The sequence below is a fragment of the Apostichopus japonicus genome, chromosome 16, assembly GCF_037975245.1.
Source record: "Apostichopus japonicus isolate 1M-3 chromosome 16, ASM3797524v1, whole genome shotgun sequence".
Taxonomy (NCBI): domain Eukaryota; kingdom Metazoa; phylum Echinodermata; class Holothuroidea; order Aspidochirotida; family Stichopodidae; genus Apostichopus; species Apostichopus japonicus.
In genome coordinates, this window is record NC_092576.1 from 30,963,968 (window position 1) to 30,986,703 (window position 22,736).

At 42.5% G+C, this 22,736-nt stretch overlaps 1 protein-coding gene, 1 non-coding gene and 1 pseudogene across 5 annotated transcripts; all 3 read right to left on the reverse strand.

The window, feature by feature from the left end:
- Nucleotides 1-2,193: 2,193 nt before the first annotated feature.
- LOC139983873 (U2 spliceosomal RNA) lies at nt 2,194-2,386 on the reverse strand. Its single transcript, XR_011798858.1, has one exon. It is a non-coding gene; the product is annotated as a U2 spliceosomal RNA (small nuclear RNA).
- A 5,381-nt stretch (nt 2,387-7,767) lies between these two features.
- Nucleotides 7,768-7,936, reverse strand: LOC139983882 (U2 spliceosomal RNA; annotated as a pseudogene).
- Nucleotides 7,937-8,017: 81 nt separating this feature from the next.
- LOC139982141 (uncharacterized) lies at nt 8,018-22,069 on the reverse strand. 4 transcript variants are annotated; one of them, XR_011797994.1, is made up of 6 exons: nt 21,906-22,069; nt 16,994-17,172; nt 16,458-16,653; nt 15,592-15,893; nt 10,107-10,288; nt 8,018-9,628 (listed from the first exon to the last, which is right to left on the reverse strand). XR_011797994.1 is itself a non-coding variant. In XM_071994745.1 (5 exons), the coding sequence occupies exons 1-5, from the start codon at nt 22,066-22,068 to the stop codon at nt 9,578-9,580; spliced, it is 891 nt and encodes a 296-aa protein (XP_071850846.1). In that variant the 5' UTR covers nt 22,069; the 3' UTR covers nt 8,018-9,577. The 4 variants fall into 4 exon arrangements, 3 of the variants coding, with proteins under 3 accessions (XP_071850846.1, XP_071850847.1, XP_071850848.1); XM_071994745.1 differs by lacking the exon at nt 10,107-10,288; XM_071994746.1 differs by having other exon boundaries at nt 8,018-10,288.
- Between the last annotated feature and the right edge of the window lie 667 nt (nt 22,070-22,736).

A 22,736-nucleotide genomic window follows, 5' to 3' on the forward strand; every position in this document is an offset into this window, starting at 1 on the left:
TAAGAATCTGAAAAGGTACAAATTACTGAAATACAACGTCCTACATTGTCGCTGTTAACTTGCGAAAATTTACAACGTAATTTGGAAGAAAAGGCAATTGCAACCCCACAGGAATGAGAAGAAACCGCCGGAGAATAGAAAACCGGCCCGTCCCAAATAGTTTTGAAATACGTAAAATCATCAGTACATAAATATGTTTCTTGTAGAAAAATAACATCAAATTTAAACAATTGCATCCAATTTAAGACATTTCCACGCTTTGCATGATCACGAATACCATGAACATTAATAGTTGCTAAGGTAATATAGATATTAGCCATTAGAAAGTGATGAAAAAATACATTACAAATCTTTAAGAAAATACTGATTCAAATACGAAACATGCATACATACAAAATGTGGGTGTTGTGAAGACAAATGCATAGCCCACTCGAACGGATTGGTACAATGTTTATTGCACGACTTCAACGGGCACTCGAATCACGTAGGGCTGATCCCAAGGTGGCGTTCCTTTAGGTGACAGAGAAAGTCGCGGTAAGGTCTAAAACTCGTCTTGCACTTCTCTCGAGCACACGAAAACCACGGCTTTTCCTCCGTCACGACGTTCGCGACGCGGACAACGTCTTTCGCTTTCTGCACTGCGGGCGAAACTCGGTATAGGGAACGGTACCTCCTGGGGGGCGTAGAGGGCGGTCGCTTCAGTCCCTGTCTGACCTCGGTGAACTCGTCACCCACATCGCTCTCCATACCTCGCTCATCTGATGCACCGGTTCCTGGTGGCACGTGTATGGTGGCCTGGACCTCCAAAACCGTGGGCTTTTGGGTGGGGGTGTCTGGTATGGCGTCGGCCCAAGACTGACCGATAGTCATAACCTCATCCAGCTCTACCTCTCTTTCCGGGCTAAACAATGAACTGCTGCTGGTTGGTGTGTCATCGACCATGGTGACGTCATCATCAGACTTGGTTACGTAAACAGCGCTGACATCAGCGGACGGGACGGGCTCCTCGTCACCAGGCTTGGTGGCGACACTGACTTCTGGTGGGGTGGGCCCCTCCTCACTAGGTGGTAGTACCTCGGCTGCACCGCCCACCCAAGCTTTCGAATGCATCAGCTTGTTCGCAAAGGAGACCGCACAGGCTGTGTAGGCGTTCCCGGCCTTACTACAGGTGGTACATATCTGCTTCTCGCTGCATGCACGAGACACGTGGCCAACCTGGAGGCATCTAAAACAACGGATGACGTCACAATTCCTGGCATCGTGGCCTGCAGCTCGCGGCCACCCAGACTCAGAGAGGACGGAATGTCGGTTGCCATCTCCATCCTGTACTGCCTCACGCCGTTCTAAGCTCCGGGTACTCTTTGTGGGTGAGAAAACGGCCGGAAAAGACTTTGCCGTATCTCCCCAGGACGTAGCGGACGGCGTTGTCGTTCAACTCGTGGGGCACGTGCAAGACAGTCACGATCTTGACAGCATCAGTGTATGCTGTCGCTGTGACGTCACTGGCCACTCGGAATACTGGCCAGAACTTCCGCTTCATCTCCACCGACTTGAAGGTTACATCGAACTTGCCACCAGGCAGGGACTGGACGGCAGTTAAATGTTCTGCCGGACTAACTAAATACCTTTTCAAAACTTCGAAACATTTCCTCCCTCAACTTTCAAGAGGATACTACAATCTCTTCTCGGATTATGCTCCATAACGCTGCATAAAACTTAGCCAAAAGGCCGAGAAGCGATAACGATAACTAAAGACAATTGCCAGCGTTAGGCTGTTTTACGACTTACCTTCATTCTGAAACTGACAGATATGGTAAGCCGATGACTGCTCTGATTTCTAAATATCACCTTATTTTTACCCTCGCTACGCCATTCTATATAACTTGAAGGTGTTTACAAACTTCGTTGTCCGCACATTATCACTGTTCCGCCCGGGTCCAGTGTTAGGCCTGAAAAATGAAAAGGTCTATCTTAACCCCATGTTTTGACTGTGCCGAGAAATCGTTGGCCGGGAAACACTATGTGACGTCACAGAAAGAGAATTTCCCTGTGACGTGACCGACAAATATTTCCGATTTGTTGTATAAATGGAAATTCCTGCGTATCAATTCGCTTAATCCGCGAGGGAAGATCAACAGGTAGGTAAGGTATCTCTTTTAACTTTCTTTTATATTATTGATGGGAGTAGGCCGAAGGGAGTGGGCCGAATCCCGGAGGTAGTGCAAAACCGGGCCAACCCGTGACCAGGACGGAGCAAGCTCCTATTCCATAGTCCGTGTGCAAAAATCAGTTTAATATAACAAGCGACTCGATGAGTCGCGTTTCAGATATTAAGCTGAAAAGAAAAGATACTTTTCTTTCAAGTTTATTCAAACTTAATAACAATACAACATATATCAAATTGCATCATATAAAACTTTAAAGAGTATATTTACAGAAAAATAAATTAACAATGATTCTGATAAAAATAAACCAAAAGAAACAAGATGGTACAAACTGTCGGCATTAGCCTCTTAATTTAACGAGAACATAGAAATACTGTTTAATACATACCACAAAAAATATGAAACGTTACGGAAGGTTACAAGCTACCCCTTCCTGAAGAAAGAAACACAATATGGAACCTTCGACCCACGTTTTCTTAAACCTTTCTCTGGACCATCTTTTAAAATCAGCTAACACCCGATTTCTTATTTCATTCTTCACATCTTAGAGAAAAACAAAATCGTTCGGCTTAAAATTTTCGAAAGCCAATTTACACCGGCGATTCCACAAAGCTCGTCGAACCACAACAATAAATTAACCATACTCGTCCCAAACCAAATTTGGCCCGTCCGGCGAAGGCAAAACCGTACATAAAAAGTACTGATGTGAAACTACAATTAAAACCAATAAACCGTTTGACAATCTCGTTAACCCAAATTAAAATACCATAAACGGAGGCGCACTCCCAAAAAACATGTAAACTTGTCTCCAACATGCCCCAAAATGGACCCCCCCCCCGTCCCCCAGCCTCCACTTTAGCAGCTTACTTCTGGTAGGTAAAACATTATGTGTCGACCTCCAACTAAAAGACTTAAGAGAGTTACACAGAAGAGGATGAAAAACAAGAGCCCAGATGGGAGGCCAATCCCGGTTAGGATGAACCTGCTCAACATGGGAAACAACATTTTGCGGACTGAACAACTTAACCAAGTCCCGGGTCGATTTGTGAGTAACCACAAAATTCGACTCCGTCCTACACAACTCAAAGATGTAATCACTGATCTGCGAAAGCCTCCTTGACACATCATCAAAATTAGGGATTAAATTAGACCATAAACGCGGGAAAATGCGTCTATGCTTACTAGCTACAAAATAACGGAAAAACAGTTGCAGGACGCATTGTCAGTCCCATTCAAAAACGGTATTAAAACTTTAACATGTAAAGCCTTCATTTTACATACTACATCTTCCAACCCCAGGCCTCCTTCCCCCACCCCCGTCATGACCACCTCTCTCTTAACCAACTCCGTCCGCTTCTTCCAAATAAACTGAAAAACCAGTTGAAGGACCTCTGTCAAGAAAACATTGTCCGGTATATATATATACCGGGGCTACGTAATAAAACAAGGAGAATATACAAGAATTAATAATGTTAATCTTTCCAATAAAGGTGAGAATGCGTGAACTCCACGCTTCCAACTTTCTCTTGGCTTTTTGGAAAAGACCCTGCCAAAACATATGAATATAATTACAATTACCAAAACAAATTTCATTAATGACCATTTGACTTTCTCCCCAGTCAATGTTCCCCTTTAGCTTTCGACCCACAAAGCTACCCAACTTTAACCCCTGGGTCTTACTTAAATTCAAAGATGCCCCAGTAGCTTTCTCAAAGAAAGAGAAAGATTCGAAAAACTTGACCATATCCCCCTGAGAGGTCGCCACACAAGTGGCATCGTCTGCATACTGAAGGAGCTTAACAGACTCCCCCCTCCCCCCGGAATATGAAACCCTCTCATATTATTACACTGGAGAATATACTGAGCAAGTGGCTCCGTAAACAAAACATATAAAGCAGGCGACAGAGGACAGCCCTGACGCACCCCCGCAGGATGATGACGTCATCAGAGAGCTGACCATTCACACTAATCCGACTTGTAATATTACTGTACAAAATATTGACCCATGAGCGAAAATATGGACCAAACCTTATTCGCCGTAAAACTTTAAACAAAAAATCCAAACATACCTTGTCGAAAGCCTTATGTTGGTCAATGGAGATAATCGCACATGGACCACCTCTACAGTTACTGAACTCAACCACATCCCTAATAATTGAAAGATTCTGGTGGATAGACCTACCAGGTACAGAAAAAGTTTGAAATTCGTTTACAATATCTGGCATAACCTGGCATAACCGCTGTTGTAAAACCTTAGCAATAACTTTATAATCTGTCGTTAATAAACTAATCGGTCTGCGATTGGCCGGATCCAAAGGATCCCCCTTCTTAGGAAGGAGCGTGATGACGGCCGTACGTTCAGAAACTGAAAGCATCTTCCTATAAAAAATTTCGTTATATATATACACAAAAGATCTTCCCCTAAAAAATCCAAAAAGGAAATATAAAACTCTGACGGTAACCCATCAATTCCGGGCGACTTATTCTTCGCCATTAACAAAAACGCTTTCTTAATTTCATTTAACTGAAAGGGCTTGTCCAAAACCACCGCCTTCTCGGCGGAAACTACCCTGGTAATACGGTCTAAAAAGAGATTCTGAATATTAACATCAACATTCTCCACTGAAGAATAAAGATGAGAATAAAACTCGTGAAAAACTTTACCATTTCCCTCCCCACTGACAACCCCACCCCTTGAGCTCCTGACCTCCTTAATAACCTTTGACTCTGCACACCTTCGCTCTGAAGTACAAAAAAAGCTAGAGGGTTTCTCTCCATCCTCAAAACTTTTCCCTGAAGCGTATGACTGAACCTCTTCTCTCCTCCGCCAAAAGGCGGGCAACAGAATCCTTACACCCTGAGAGACACCGGGACTGCATCTCAGAGACGCGCAAGCGCCTCTCCCGCGCCCGTCTAACCCCATGTGAAATAAATATCTCCTTGATTCGAATTTTAATAACTTCCCATCAATCAACCAAATTATCAAAACCCGGCTGAAGGGTACGCCATAAATTATACAACATTGAAAAATCGTTCTTAAACATTTCCAATAACTTTTTTTATACACTGTTTCTTCCAAGGACGAAGAAATTACAGTATTGACAGCGTCATGATCAGAGAAAACACAATTGAGGCAAGTGCGCTCTCAATAACAAAACCCGAAGGAACGTAAATTCTATCGAGCCTTGAGCTACGACCTTTGCTCGGGTGCATCCAAGTGTGTCCACTCTCTGCCGTATAGAAAAAACACCAGCAATCAACTAGCTCTAAAGAATCTAACAGCGAGGAAAGTTCTTCCTTTCCAACAAAACACGAAGAATTCAGTGAGTCGCCGGAGCGATCTGCACTGGACATAACACAATTAAAATCACCTCCTAGAATGACTGGCACGTTGCCACGGGTGAAAGAATACAAGTTCTTAAAGAAACGAATAGTTCTTTAGGCACACACGGCGCATAAACATTGCACAAACGAAAAGAGGTATTTTTAATACTACATAAAATTGATACACAACACCCGGAACTATCGTTCCTTAACTGTGTACACTTACAACTAAAAGAACGTGATAAGGCAATAGCGACCCCACAAGAATGACTGGAGGCCGATGCTGAGTAAAACACCGGCCCATTCCACACACTCGTGAAATGCAAAAAATCCAATGAATTAAGATACGTTTCTTGTAAGAAAATAACATCAAACTTAGAAATTTTTAACCAACCCATTACATTATTACATTTAACCTTGTCTCTCAAACCATGCACATTTAACGAACAAATAGAAAATTTGAAGGTGTACATCACCGATCTTTAAGAAAATACGTGCTAAAAAACTGAACATCGTGCTCCAAAACAAATGTCGGGTGTCTCGACGCCAGGTGCGAAGCCCACTCTGCCGGGTTGTTGCAGCTGACCGAACACCATTTCAAAGCGCAGTTTACCCGACCGACCTCGAAATCGGGGTGCGCTGTCCCCACGTGGCACATAAACTCCTTAAACGATGGAAAGGCTTCGTCGCATTCCGAATGCAGACACGAGAACCAATCACCCTTTCCACTGAAAATATCTGACTTTCTGATCATTTCCTTTGCTCTCTCGGAGCCTGACACCTTTCTCGCTCTTGAACGCGACCGCTCCCTTCTCTTCCTCAAGTCATCATCAGCTTCGCTTTGGCGTTTAACGCCCTTCTCCGCTGCCGCCCTCTCTACCTCCATCTCCTGCTTTTTCTGCCAACTTCCCAACGCCGCGGCCACCGCCTCCTGTACATTCACCGCAAAGATACTGTTTTCCGGGTTCTCTGCTTCCTCTTGCAGCTCCTCCAAGACTTCCCCAGACGGAAGGGGGGGGATACTCCACCAACTTCTCTTGCTCTACCTCTACCGGTTCCTCCTCCTTCTCCACCACCACCTCCTCCTCCACCACCTCCTCCTCCATCGCATGACCAGCGCCTGCGCTGTCATCCACGACTACGTTAGCGCCCCCACTGACCCACGCCGTTGTCGAAGCCTTCAGTTTGTTGGCGAAGGACACGGGCAAGCCTTGCACCCGTGTCCTGACTGGCCACACGTCGTACAGGACGACGCCGAATCGCAGAAACGGGCGGAGTGTCCCAGCTGCTGGCAGTTAAAACACCGCATCTCGGCGCACTCCCTCGCCACGTGTCCCCTGGCACCACACTTGAGGCAGGTCCTTGGCTGGCCGAAATACCTCACCCAGCAGTATCTTCCTCCCAAGCTCAAAGAGGACGGGATGTCCTTCTCAACGACAACTTTGTACTTCCGTACACCGTTGAAAATATTAGGAAATTCTTTACAAGTAAGGTAACGACCACACAAGACTTTGCCGAAACGTCCAAGGACGAGGCGCACCACGTTATCGTCCAGCTCGAAAGGGACATGGAGGATCGTCACCACTTTCACTCTACTGGCATATGACGAAGACGAAAACTTCGGGTCATTACTTAATGTCGGGCCAAAAGCGCCCTCTGATCTCGGCTGACTTAAAAGTGACGTCATAGCAACGGCCGGGAAGTGACTGAACTGCCACTAGGTGTTCAGCTGGTGAAACGCCTTTCGACTTCAAAAATATCGGTAGACTCATTTCTGTTAAACTTTATCTTTACCGAACATTCTCTCACTAAGCTCTCCATGATCTTAGCCAAAAGGCCGAGAAGCGATAACGATAACTAATGACAGTTCCCAGCGTTAGGCTGTCTTACAACTTACCTTCGTTCTGAAACTGACAGATATGGGAAGCCGATGACTGCTCTGATGTCTAAATATCACATCACCTCATATGTACCCTCGTTACGCCATTCTATATAACTTGAAGGTGTCTACAAACTTCGTTGTCCGCATTATCACTGTTCCGCCCGGGTCCAGTGTTAGGCCTGAAAAATGGAAAAGGTCTATCTTAACCGCATGTTTTGACTGTGCCGAGAAATCGTTGGCCGGGAAACACTATGTGACGTCACCGGAAAGTATCTCCGATTGGTTGTATGAATGGAAATTCCTGCGTATCAATTCGCTTAATCCGCGAGGGTAGATCAACAGGTAGGTAAGGTATCTCTTTTAACTTTCTTTTTTTATTATTGATGATATCCCCGAAGGGAGTGGGCCGAATCCCGGAGGTAGTGCAAAACCGGGCCAACCCGTGACCAGGACGGAGCAAGCTCCTATTCCATAGTCCATGTGCAAAAATCATTTCAATATATAAGATATTAAGCTGAAAAGAACAGATACTTTTCTTTCAAGTTTATTCAACCTTAATAACAATACAACATATCTCAAATTACATGATATAAAACTTGACAGTATATTTACAAAATGTTAAATTAGTGAAAACCAATATGTCAACATAAAACTACTCCATACATGTATCATAACATAATTTATCATTAACAACACGAACAAATGTACTTCCATTTGTCCATTACTTTTTAAACTTATCCCCCGAATAACGCTTAAAATCTGCTCTAATACGAAACTTTATATCGTTTTTAATTAAACAAATAACATCATCATCCGAAATGAAACGGGATTCAAAGACATGAATACAACGAGCTTTCCAAATATAAAACCTACATACGCAAAAAACAAAGCAAATCCTATCATACACTTCCTTTGGAATACTGGGCGCCGGAGCGCCGAACAAAACATTTCCCGCTAATTTGGTAAAAATCCGGCCCACCCACAGGAGAATACCATAAACCCTTCGACACTCCCAGAAAAGATGTGACAAGGACTCACTCTTACCACACCCTGCAAAAGAACAGACACCCCTCCTTATACCCCACCTTAAGTCTCTCCCTCGTAATCAAAACCCTATGTGAAAAACGCCATTGAAAGGCAACAAACTTATTCTCTAAAGCCGGGTGAAAAACCGCCTTCCAAATGTCACACCACGGTAATAAAGGAAAATTCCTTGTAACGTTAGGTAAAACATTCTCCCTTTCACTGAGAAGGGACACGATATACTTTACAGAAAAACGATCCAATACAAAATGGCTGACATTCCTAAATAAATATTCAATTACATCACAAGCAAGTGCCAAAGACGGCGTACACTGGTCGCTATTAGGTCGTGAATTTGACCACAGCTCCGGCTGAAACCTGCGTAACCGCTTACTGATAAAATAGCGAACTAAGTATGCAGAACATAACAGAGGATCGTCGGTGAGAATACTCAAGACAGGCCTTACCAACATAGCACTAAGTTTGAGCTTAAAAATCTCCAAACCCAGACCCCCTTCCCTCTTGTCGAGCATACCCTAATAAAAATTCCTCACGAGAACCTCGCGAGAAACTCTTCGTGAGATTTTGGGCACATGAGAAATCTAAATTCTCATGAGAAAATGTTGCGAGAAACTTCTCGCGAGTAGTTACTCATGAGAGACAGCATTTCTCGCGAGAAATTTCTCATGAGAAACAGAACTTGTTGCGAGAATTTGGATACATGAGAAAAAAATCATCAGAAAAAGCTTGTGAGAGATTCCTAATCTCGCGAGAAATTTCTTGTAAAATATCTTGGATTCTCTGAGAGATTTCTTGTTATACCCTTATTTTCAAGGGGTAGCTTAAAATCACAGTTTCCTACCACTAATTGTCATAATAATAATAATATATTAAGATTCCGATTGGGGCTCACCGATGAAGCTTTGCATTTGATAAAAATATGTGATCCTAAAATATCTAATAAGCCTTATCTTTATTTTTTTTTAATTGTCTGATAAAATTACCTTAATTGTTGGTTATTAAAAAGACACAAAGTTAAGCCCATTTTCTTTATGAACACAGTTTATTGAACCTTACAATGTACATTCAGAGGAAACCACCACCATAAACTTAAAAAAATGCATTTGAAGAAATCAGTATCCCTTGAAGGCCTTCTTCTCATCTCTTAACTTGGTAGACATCTTTAGTCGTATGGTAGAGACGTCTGCTCCAGGAAATTGTTTCTGACAATATGCTGTAGATAAGTAAACAAAAAAGAAATGTAACACACACAACCTTAATCATAACCTTCTTTGAAATAATCAATAAGGCTATGTTAATGCAGTTAATTGTTTTGTTAGATTGGTCATCTGTCCAATGTTTATATGTATATATAATATTATGCATGTTCTTACAAGAGCTACATCGCAGGCTGTTTGAACGTTATGGGGTTAACCTAGAGCCAGTTTTGTTGCTACTGGGACAAACAGTATGAATAACATTTTGTATGTGGTAAATAAATAAATGCTACTGTTTGAGCCATAGCGCTTTCAAAATATTTGTGCAGTACAGCGTACGTAGTGTGTTGCTCAACAAACATCAGTCATCAGTGCCATGCGTTGTTGTGAAGTGATTAATCAAGTTATAATATGTCTGGCTTACCTTCATTTCCTCGTTAATAAACTTAGTACAATATTGATAAGAAATTATATTCTATATACTCATACACTTACCAATAATAGCTTGCACTTTCTCCACAGGAAGATAATCTTTCCCATTTCTTCCAGAGAGACTTCTGCTTGCCATGTCTCTTCTCTGAAAAATGGCTGTCATTAAGTTGCAGACAAGTCCACCCAAGGTCTTCGCAACACCAGCTCTTCTCAAAATGTTGTCATCGATGACAAAGTTCTGTGGACTACATAAACAGTACCAGTAAAGAAATTTTTGATGGGTCAAACCACTTGCCTTATGGTTACAATTATCAGTGCAAAAATTTGACATTTTTTGGTTGTCATAAACCTTGTTCTTCTTCTACACATCACTGCTAAAGTGCTGCTAAGCTGAAACTGCCTATGAACCCACAGTAGGTGGCTGAAATTATTTTCCATCCATGTGACATTTAATTACAAACAGTCAATACCATATACAAAAGAGTACTTGCATTTGACATCACACAACTTTTTGCAGCCCCCTCCCGGAGGGTAAACATGTAACACTGCATACGTGGAGTGCAGACGTGTTTTTCGCTCTCGCTCTCGCTCTACATCTGATAACTTTTTTCACTGTACTGTACTGTGCTATACTTCCCGCCAGGCGGGTGTGCGCCAGTTCGTATATCGTTATCGTATATAGTCATCGTATATTGTATTGTATTTTATCCAACCTATCTTTAGTTTGTTTTGTTACTCCTCTGTGGCCCAGCCACCTTCGGTATCATGGCATCGCGCCGTGATTCCAAAATTGTTAAGTTAACCTACACCGGTGAACAAGCGGTTCCACCGGTGCAAGTTTTTAGTATTTTAAAGAGTAAGGGTGTTGTTGTGCCTGGAGAGGTTGATGCGTTGCAAGCTCTCCAGGGTCGTAATACTTATGATGTACGTTTTACAAGTGACGTGACCCGGCAGAAGGGTGTCACGTTGCTGAGTGGGGTTGAAGGTTTGACAGTTACTCCATACGAGCGTGTTCCGTATGGGTAACTGTCATCCACGTAGGACTAGAGGTGCGTCAGGAACTTGTCGCAACTGTTTTAGGTCGGTTTGGGGCTGTCAAGGCCATCAAAATGTGCTCCTACGCACAGGCCCCTGGGGTGTTGAACGGGCACCGACAGGTTCGGATCGACCTCAAGCAGGACATTCCCTCCTTCCTTTTTATTGCCGGGCATAAAGCTCACGTGCGTTACCCCGGTCAGCCCCGTACCTGCTTCAGGTGTGGGGAGACCGGGCACGAAGCCAAGGGCTGCCCAAACAAAAAGTGCGGGCGCTGCCTTCGTCTTGGGCATGATACCTCTGCTTGCCCAAGCGAAGTTGTGTGCTCACTCTGTGGAAACGAGGGGCATGTTTTTCGCGCTTGTCCCTCCTCTTATGTCTTTATGACAAAGAGTGGGGGTCAATCAAAAGCGCCAAGTTCTGGCGCACCTACTGCCTCGGAGGAAGCTCCACGCAAAGAGGGGGAACCGGATGCACCTAGTTCACCCTCCCCCGTAGTTGCAGACCCCAACCCCGTGCCCGCACCGAGAAAGTCCCCACCAGCTTCCCCTATCAACTCGTCCAGTTCCGTCCCCAGTCCGCCGCCGGTATCGCCAGATCCGGAGACTCTGTCCGACGGCGACTCCGGGGACTCGGTGGTCATCGGGTCTCCGGAGGCTCTGTCTGACAGCGACTCCGGGGGCTCGGTGATCGTCGAGCCAAAACGTGCCACTGGGACGAGCTGGTACGACGAGATGGGGGAACCCTCTCTAAAAAGGTCGGCCTCAAGTGACGACTCGGACGACGATATGTCGTCTAGAGCGCGCTTGAAGCTTACAGAATCGTCGTCGGCGTAGTTTTGCCCCATTGCCCTCTCATGGCCCATACATTTTCAGTTGCCACTTTGAACGTGAATGGCATGAGGGATCATCGCAAGCGCAGTCGCATTTTCCAATATTGTATTTCAATGGAGGTCGACTGAGTTTGCCTGCAAGAAACACATATTTTGGAAGAAGATGTCCCTCTATGGGCTTATGAGTGGGGTGGTGGGCTGCATGCTTCGTTTGGTTCGTCTTCATCCTGTGGCACTGTCATCCTTCTGTCACCTCGTCAGGCGGGTTGTGCCACTAGGGTGGAGACGGATCACGAGGGCCGATTGGTTTGCATTCTTTTCAAGTATACACAGGGTAACATCTCCCTCTGCAATGTGTATGCTCCCAATCGGCCTTCTGCTAAACGAGAATTTTTTAACACGCTGCCTTCCTTTGTTCCTGGTAGTGCACCATGTGTCATGGTCGGAGACTTTAACTGTGTCCCAGACTCGGGTCTTGACAGACTCGGGGCTTCTGTGTCTGCTAGTCCTGACGCTGGGATCACAGAATTGGACAGATTCACTTCGGCACACCTTTTAGCCGATGTCTGGAGGCATATGCACCCGTGTAGTACGGTGTATACGTGGGTGAGGCCTAACGGAGAAGATGCCTCCAGGATAGATCGAGTGTATGCGCCCGTGAGTTTACATTTTCGGGTTGCGAGACGCTCAGCTGTCCGCTCTCTGACCATGACACTGTAGTAGCACGGTTTGTTTTGCCTTCCATTTTCCCCATCGGGCGGGGCCTATGGAAGCTTAACTGTCGGATTCTTGGCGAGGCAGAGTTCCGCCAGGGTGTCGAGACCAGGTACAAAGGATGGCAAACATTGAAGCCGGCCTTTGCTTCTACATCCCAATGGTGGGATGATGTCAAGTTGCGCATCAAACGCTACGCAATTCAGTATTGCGTGACCCGCGCACGGCGTCGAAGAGAAAAATTCTCGAAGCTGTGCGCGGAGGTGAAGTTTGGCGACCCTTTGGCTGTCATCGCTTTGCAGACTTATCTCGATGAAAAGTACCACGGTGCCCGCGTGAGGGCCCGTGTCGAAGCGGTGGAAGCCGAGGAGCGCCCTTCACTGAGGTTTTACCAGTCCGTTAGCTCATCGGCAGGTGACAGACGCGTCCCGTCTGTGTGCACTACTGATGGGACCGTGGTCAGTGACCCTCACGGCATTGTCCGCGTATATAAAGAGTATTATTCGAGTTTGTTTACGCGTGGCAATGTCGACTTGTCGGCACAGGCTGATTTATTGAGGGGAATCTCAAAAACCGTTCCCCACGATGTCAATGATATTTTGGGGGGCGAAATAACCACTGTTGAGCTTTGGAAGGCGCTTTCGAAGATGAAGAATGGCAAGTCCCCGGGTTCGGACGGGCTTCCGAGGGAGTTCTACCGAACCTTCTGGGCAATAATAGGACCCGACATCAGAGCCGTCTTCGAGGACGCCTTCCAAAACGGACTGTTAAACCAAAGTCAACGTCTGGGCATGATTACTTTGCTGCCCAAGTCTGGGGACCCCTTGGATCCCCGTAACAAGCGTCCGATCACCTTGTTAAATGTGGACTACAAGTTGCTGGCTAAGGCTTTGTGCAACCGCCTTGCACCGGCTATGCCGCATCTTGTGGGTGATCTCCAGACTTGTGCAGTGAAGGGTCATTGCATCCAGCAGAACTTGTGGTTGATGCGCGACTTGACCGACTTTGTTATTGAGCGTGATCTGCCATGTGCATTTGTGTCTCTGGACCAGCAGAAGGCCTTTGACATGGTGGATCGCGGTTTTTAATGAATGTATTGGAGACGTTTCAGTTGCACCCAAATTTTCGTAAATGGATTTCTGTTTTGTATCAAGAAAGTTTCAGTTCTGTTATCGTAAATGGGTTTTGTTCGGAGGTTTTTAACGTAGAGAGGGGGGGTGCGCCAGGGGTGCCCACTGTCTCCATTACTTTATGTTTTGTTTAGCGAGTCCCTCTCTCGTCTTTTGGAAAGGGACTCCAGATTTCTTCCATTCGTTGTGCCAGGGGGTGCCAAAGTGAAATGCGCTCAATATGCAGATGACGTGACATGTGTTGTTTCGAGTCTGGGCTCCTTTCGCGCACTCTCGCAGGATTTATCTATTTTTGAGAGAGCTACCGGGGCGAAGTTGAATCCAGAAAAGACAAAGGGCCTTCGTCTTGGTAGCTGGAGATACAGAGACTTACCATTCGGTGCGTCGTGGTCGGATCAGAATATCAAAATTAATGGTATATGGTTCGGCTACGATGCACCTTGTGATGTCACCTGGAGCGAGAGGGCTGAGGTATTTCAGAGCAGACTCGAAACCTTTGGCATCCGCTGGCTTTCGATCTTGGGGAAAGTCACCGTTATTAATCGTTTTGTTTCGCCCATCATGTGGTACCCGGGCGCGGTGTACCCAATTCCGCGTCGCGTCCTGGTGCGGTTGGAGAGGGCGATTTTTTCATTCATATGGTCTGGTGGTACAGAGCTGGTCAAGAGGGCGATATTGTACCAAAAACTGGAGAAGGGGGGACTAGGGGTGGTTCATCTGGGAAGTAAGTTAACTTGTTTGTTATTTAAGCAATTGTTTGTAGCGGTAACTGACCCAGGGTTGCCTTGTTCATATTTTGTACGTTTTTGGGGCGGGTTGCACTTGCGTCGATGGGTTCCGGCGCTGTTTAGCAACAGAGAACCGCATAGTAGCACACCAAGCAGAGTGGTGCGTGTCATTTGCTCCGCTCTTATTGAGTTGCCCCCTGTTGACCTGTCACGGCCGGCCCTCGTTCTCAGTTCCTTGCGGGATAGGGCCTTGAATGCAATTTTTGTACAGGGACGTCATCCTGTCGAAGTATGGCGTTCGGTGTGCATTCAAGGCTGAATGGTTGCAGGCTCCGTGATCTTGCATGGAGAATTGCACACGGTGCCTTGGTGACCGACCGACCGACCGTTTATCGGGAGACCGTTCCTGGTCGGTAGGACAGGGTTTTGTTTTATATGGATTAGATCCCCCAGTTTGTTCCGTTGCTGTGTTGCAGCGTATTATTTATGTTTGTTCTGTTGTAAAAAAAACTTATTTGGAGGAATAGATGTGATGTTGTTTTTAGGGGGAAATTTGCCAGTTGGCAAGCAGTCCTGGAGGCGGTGAAGTCTGACATTCGCCTTCAGGTTGAAGGCGATTTTCGCCGTTTATCTAGGGCTGCCTTTTTTGGACGGTGGTGTGCTGGGGAAGGGTGTTTTGTTTCGCTGCGTGCTGGTCGTCCTTTTGTAGTTTTTTAATATTTCAGTGGGGGGGGGGGGGTTGGGCGTTTTGTCTCTGCAGGTCGGTGAGCGTATGTACTTTTTTTTGGCTCGCTTGACCTGAAGTTCGTTTGTAAGAATGGGATGGTTTGGTAGTGCCGTTTGGCCGTGACGTTTTGTATCCCGTATGACGGGTCACGTAAAAAGCACACTGCATACGATGGTGTGTGACCCAGCATTGGTTTGCGTGTAACGTTAGCTTAGTTAGCTATAGTAGCACTAGCAGAAAACATGTACACGTGCATAGGGTCGTTATAAAGAAGACTTCTGACTGATTTTTTTTTATGAAAAACCAGATGATACAAACCGTGCTACAAGCACAATGTGTTTGCATATGACATTCAGTTTCAAAGAAGATTTTTTATACCAACCTTCCCAATGTCTTCTACTGTCCCAGGAGCTGACTGCAAAGGTGGTGTCTGTGCTGGCTGCAAGGTAGCTAAAGGTTGTCTAAGTTTGGTGATAGCTGATAGTGATGACGGTGTCATTGGCACAGGAAGCTCAATAGGCGAGGGTTGTTTTGGTGGGGAAGCAGTTGAAGGTGGCGGTGTTACTGGCACATGAAATGTGGACAAGGGCCGTCTCGGTGGGGTTGCTGGTGGTATTATTCTACACCTTTTTTGATTCAAAGTTGCAATTGCATCTTTTAACTCTGTTAGCGTGTCTGGTAGCACTGAGAACAGAAAATCAAATAAAAATAAAGTTTGTACTGACCAAAACATTGACCGAATTGGTCTATTAAACTTGGAGCAAATTTAGTCATATTAATATTTGGAAGTGCATTCCTCCTTAAAGCACTACTTTAATTCCCATTCATTTAGATTCTTCTAAGTAAAATACCCATTTATGTCTCTGATTATCCTAAAATGAATATAATAAATGAAAAAACCGTATCGAAGTTTCAGCCGAAGAGCATAGCACAGTTTGACAGAAAGGCTATGTTAAGGGTCTGCAGAAGCAAATTTAACAAATTTTAGTGCCAGACATTGAATTACTGATAGTTATAACATTAACTAAAAAAACAGCCTGTCTGAACAGTCATAGGTCAGATTTCATATCAGATCAGTTGCTATAACATTTCTTTAATGCTGGTCTTCTTTCTGCAGGTGATGAAATCACCTCATGCGATTGCAACAATCAATGACATAAAAGTTTGTGTGATTTAAAAGGAACATGTTAACAGTTTACGATGGACTGTTAAGAAATAATATTAAGTTATTTACCAATAAACACTTACAGTTCTGTAGCAGGTTGTTCTGTTTTTCCAAATCCTCTATGCGTTTTTGTAAGCTTGCAACCTCAGACTTCAAGCTCGCAATCAAGCTGGCCTCTACAAAATTGTCATCAACCGCATCATCTTCTTCTGTATTTTGCATAAGTTTTGCAATGATTCTGTCTCCAGCATCATCCCTCATTTTTCTTTTGACAACTTTCTGCAAATTAATAAAAAGGGGTTAAAAACTGTTGCTGACATGTGGCTCCTGTTCCCACTCATGCTGTATTCATAACATAGATCTCAAGGGAATTGATAATTCTCTGAATAAATAAGCAACTACCCAGGAAACTCATTGGCTAATGGTTACTACATCACAACAGAAGAAGATTCACTGTACAAATTATATAGACAATATTCTTTCCCAGAGTACTGACATATAAGCTAACACACAATATAATCTGTGAAAGGCTATAGCGTACAGGTTTGGCATTCAAAATATATTTTACAAAGTATACATACAGGTACCTAGTTCGATGCAAACAGAAATAATTGCTTACCTGTGAAGGAGCTTTTGACGTAGACTGACTGTTGGACTTCTCCAAATAACAGTCTCCTTCCAAGAAATCTTCTCGTACCACCTTCTTGACCACACGATGTCCCCTTCCTTTTGGAGAGTCACTTGGAGGATGGTACACAGACTGCACAGCAGAAAGCCTCTCCTTCATTGAATCCAAATCTTCGAAAATAACAAAACAAAGAATGTCAGGGTGAACTAGTTACACTTAAATAACAATAAAAATGATCTAAACAGTCTAATATAACGTAGAATCCAGCAGAGTATAGTGATCATTTCTAGCAAGAACACACTGCAGGAAAATAAAGGCTTTGTGTACCATATTTAATTATGAACCTACAACTTAGCTTAATCAGTCTACCAAATTGTATAATTGAAGTAGCCACGGCTATAGTCCAACCATAGTAATAATTAAGTAACATATACTGGAGGGATCGAGTTCCATTCCCCATATGGACAGGCGGGCCTAGGAAGAGTGAAGAAACCAATATACAGTGCACTTGTTGAAGATGAAATAACAGTATCAGCATAATTTTGACAATCACTTGAATTTGAACCATCAATTGTCCTAACAAAATAATCATTGTTCTGAGAGTTTCTTGTTCCCACGAAATGACACGGCCCTCGGTCGTGCTGGAACTAAAAGTACTACATGCACTGTAGCTGTAGGCCTACACAGGACATGATTACTCTATAACTTAAGCTATAGCCTAACTAGCTATTACAGGCTAGTGTAGCTTATTATGATCATAGTGCAGTAACAGTAATACTGTGAAACCTTGCCTATCCTACCGCGTTAGGCTCGATGGTTAGGCTTATGAATCCTAACTAGAAATCAAACGTTAGGCTACGTATCGATTTGTTGGTGCGTTACGGCTACACTCTAAAAAAAAATTACATAGGTTGTGTAAAATTCTACACAACCGCTGTGTAACTAGTGCACCTATCAACCTTGTGTAGAAACTACACAACTGTTGTGTAAGTGATCATTTACACAACAGTTGTGTTAAATCTACTCACAGTTGTGTATATCCCAATACACAATACTTGTGTAAATTGTACACAACCAGTTTGCAATTTCAGCACACCTTGTGTAAAAAAACATACACAAGTTGTGTTAATTCTACACAACCTTTTTACAATTGATTAGTGTAATGTACACAACTATGAGCACATATTACACATACTTTGTCCAGTCTTAACACATTCTGTAGCTATAGTTCATAGCCCAGAGCATAAGTATCAATTAAAAAATAATATCCAGTATAGACTATACACAGCCTCAATGTTTTGGTATGTATCAACCATGTCCGGAATAAGGTTATCAGTTCTCCTGTTGTGCTTTACATATCTTTGGATGTTATAAATAGTAGCTTGCTAATTGTGTGGATTCTACAGTAAGACCTGTGTTTAACTTAACTGCAAATTGCTTAACTATAGATGTACAGTAGGACACTATTCACGATACAAAAAAGGATATCAATTTTCTTGGTATATATTTATTTTGGGGAGATCAAAACAAATGCTCTCCATTACAATGAATAAAACCGTAAAACATAATACGTAACATAACAAGAAATAAAACAGAAATATGTACTTTAATAGATATAAACTATAAATCAATGGATTGGTCATTTCCACATCATCATTGAAAGAATAAGTTGTAGGCTATTCTTCCTTTGAAACAAGTAATGGGTTTTACAATATTCACCATCATGGAAGTCACCCATAACACCATCAGTGCTCCCCCTATGTTCATTGACACATTCTACAAAGCCAGGACTCTCAAAAATAAGTTTGATGACATCTTTGATAGGAACATAGTAGAAAACACGAGGGGTTGATACCTGCATCACTACTGAAAGATTTAAGTTTGCAAATTAGCATGAGAGCTCGTTCCTTAAGTTGCTGTTCATCAATGTGATCCCACTCTTCATTATATGCATCATCATCACTATCTTCATCCATGTCATCAATGCAAATGTCATCTTGCTGTATGTTTCCTATCACAGCCTCCACAGGCAAATCATCATCTTGCTCTTGGATATGTTCTCCATTGCAAATATTAGGCATTGTGTGTTGTTTAATGATGTGCCTTTTGAAGCTGTAACTTTTCCAGAAGCTTTGCTGACATCCATTTTGTTCACACACTGCAATAGATCTAAAATCACTTCCTCTAAGCAAAGAAAAGGCTCTGAAATGTGCAAAGAGCCCCTTTATGCCACCATTAACTTCAGTTTGACAGTGGAAACACTCTAGCGCCATTGTTAATACAAAATTATATATTTCTTTGTAGTGTTTACTTGTTTTGCTAACTCCCTGGCAGTAATAACAGCTTCCTTATCAAAGTTTGTGGGATCAGAGAGAGCTTTATTATTTGTCCTGTTTGATTTTGTTCAAACCCTTACTGCACCTCCACTTGAAAAAAAAATCATCACCGTTTCTTTTCCTTCATTCTTCAGGGCCTCAAAGTTCCTCATAAACGTGATTCTCGGTCCAACTTTTGGGAACGTTCTTTTATGTCTTCCTTTTCCAGCAACAGGAAATTGTCTATGTCAATCTCATTTTCTTAAATTAAAAGAAAAAGATGATTTACTTGAAGTGTTACAAACAAGATATGGAATGGAAATGAACATTAGTCAAAATGACAGTTATTAACTGAACTGGTACTAAAGGTGTGTATGCTGGAACATCCACATGCCATTCATTACTTTGGAGGTATTCCCTGTTACTATCAGCACATAGAAATTGTTTCTTTTGCAAATCTGTGAACTAGCCTTTCATTGTCATTAATGAAAACTTATACCATAACTTCTGCACTTACAGATGGTCAGAGTGCATGACAAAACTACACAGAGGGATAAGCTTTGATAGGATTTTAGAGGCACAAACTGAAAACACTCAGCCTTTAATGCAAATGCACACAAGATTGCCCTATGCATTCAATATCCCCTTTCCCAACTTAAGGGAAAGCTGTAGTAATTAATCAATGATTTCTAATATATTGAAAAAATAGGTCAAGGCTTCTAGCCTCTGCTATACAGTATTAACATTAGCATTCTTGGGTTACAATAGCAATTGCCTAATCTATGTGAATTTCTATTGTGATATTTATGCAAACTTCAACAGCAACATGCCGAAAACATCGGTTCATATAGTTCACTACATAGGCCTAGCCTACACTACGCTCTGCACGCGACTTTCGTAATTTAAACTTACTGTAGTGCACAGCAGATTCATAATGCTCTATGAAAAGTTCTGCTGGAGTATAATCAAAGTTTGATTTGAATACAGTAACCAATTTAGTGCTGTGCTTGGTAGTTAAAGGCTAGATGAACAGCTAAACAGCAAAACTGCTGTACATAGTTGGTTGGGATTTTGATTGACTATAGCCTATTGACGAATGTGATCTGATCGCTGCATTGATGATTGCGCAAGGTGTCAGCCTGCATCGTTGACGCTAGCAGCCACAAAGTGCAATTGCATAACGCAGCTGATAATAGTAAAATATGATCAACTACGTAGTTTAATGACCGTTGTTAGTATCCTAGGAAAATACTATAAGCCTACAGGATGAAAATGGGTTCAGAAAATGAAGCAGACATGCACTCATAATACTTAGCAAATTTAGAAAACTTAGTTGCCCTTCTCATTAACAAGAATGTAGAATTATAGGCCTCAACTTTATAAAAAGGCCGTTACAGGGGAAATATTCAACTACATCATCAGCTCCAAGTCCAAGGGCTTAGAGTATAAGAAGCATATGTATTAAACCTGGCACCTGAGCAACATCAATTTGTCAAACTAAGGGGAGAATTCCTGGGAACAACCTTGGTTTGTTTTGTGTAGGCTTAGATTTAGAAGTAAGACATCAAATCAGGATAGGCCTATCTTCATGAGCTAGGATTGTACTTGTAGCCTCTACTCTAGTCATGAGTAATTTTCTCTTTCAATTCAAAATAAAAAAAACCCTATAATGCAGGATTTAAGAAATATCCTATGATATTTTAAAAGGAGATAAATAAGTGCAATAGATTCGGCGCAGCCGTTTACTTTGATAAATAAAACGCTTTCGTTGATAAACAAACTATGCCTAGGCTATAGGCCTACTACTGTACTAGATATAGGCCTATGCCTATACTGTGTAACGTTAGGTCTAACGTTAGTAATTATTACTTGTACTAGGCCTATTACTAGTCAGTACACTACATTGTACGACTACGTGAGCCTGTGATTTGCATGAAGTTGCGTTGGCAAACCAAATTAGTTTCAAGAAATATTTTCAACTAACCTTCATATATGTCCTGCATATAAGAAAGACCCCATTCCTTGAGTTTTTCTTGGACAAAGTTCATAGTTGACAGGTAAAAAATAGGTAATTATAACAGCAGACGGTTACCAGCGTAAGTATTGATGACTGATAGAACGGCGTCAGTAAAGAGCAGTGCAGTGATATATAAAATTCCCGGGCAGCAGTTTATTGCCAGATAAAGCTACGAAATCTTAAAAAAACATTTTTACTCAACTTAAAAATCCAGGAAAAATTAAAAGTAAAGTGCAAATGAAATTATAAACTGATTTTAATTTTATAATCTGCTTACAGTACTGAATAAATTAATACATTGAAATTAAAGCAGGAAAGTGGTTGTGTAACTGACGAACATAGCTCGAACTACACAACCAAGTGTTAGTTTCAATTACAATTGTGTAAAATGACATTTACACAGAGCCTGTGTAGAAATATTTACACAACTGTTTTAAGAGTGTAGTCTCACAGGCATAATTTTCAGGCGAATGTTATGCACCAAACAGGTTGCATATAAACAATTATTGAAACTAAATCGAACAATGCAAGATTAGTCGTATTAAACTGAGTAGAAACTTTGATATCTTACCTCCGATAAAAAGTATCTTGGCATCGTAGGGACTATTGCGGTACGTCGCTGTGACGGTAGCACCAACTTCAAAGCTACCACATTTGACGTCAGTTTCTGCGATAAGTCCCATACTTGTAACTCTGGAAGATGTCCATCTAACAACTGCATACATGTTTTCCATATTTTAACTTATTTTGTATTAAACTGGTGAAATACAGATGAAAATAGCAGCGTTAGTTATAGACTGCAAGTACTACAAAGACGCGGTTAAAAGTTCTAATATACCGGCCGCGGAGCTCTAGCACCCTATAGGCTGGGAGACGCGACGCGATACATGCCTGTGGCATGAATATGCATAATCATACAAAGGGTTTAAAAATATCAATTAAAAGTTAACAAACATTTACATATTTCAGTCGGTAAAAATGCAATAATTTAATAGTCATTTGTATATATATTGAGCCTTTAACACATGTTATTTAGAAAAAAAAGGAACCAATGATTGATTAAACCTTCATTAATTGTGTATATAATCTCCCGCTTATTTAGTAACATGGTATCATCATTGGACGCAACCACTAATTGATGCAAAAGAAAATATTCTCGATCTTTTTTACCTATAAATGTTGCATAATTTCAATTGTATTTTCCGTTCAGAACTATATAGTTTCCTGTATTAGAGGAATTTATGTTTCCTTTACTGACTGTAAATTGTTTGTAAACATTTTCACCCCCAAACGTAAAATTGTTAGATCCTTATTATCTGCTAACATATGCATCTAAACAGGACGCCTCAAGCAGCGACACGGACAATCACGAAAGGTACGCGTTACATCGTAAAATCTCATT

Bases quoted from the DNA above. Each gene is read 5' to 3' on its own strand.
- LOC139982141 (XM_071994745.1), bottom strand. From the start codon at position 22,068: ATGGAAAACATGTATGCAGTTGTTAGATGGACATCTTCCAGAGTTACA. The intron at 17,173-21,905 runs GTAAGATATCAA...TTATTTTCGAAG, and splicing joins CAAGATACTTTTTATCGGAG to ATTTGGATTCAATGAAGGAG. The intron at 9,629-15,591 runs GTTGGTATAAAA...ACTTATCTACAG, and splicing joins CAGTAGAAGACATTGGGAAG to CATATTGTCAGAAACAATTT.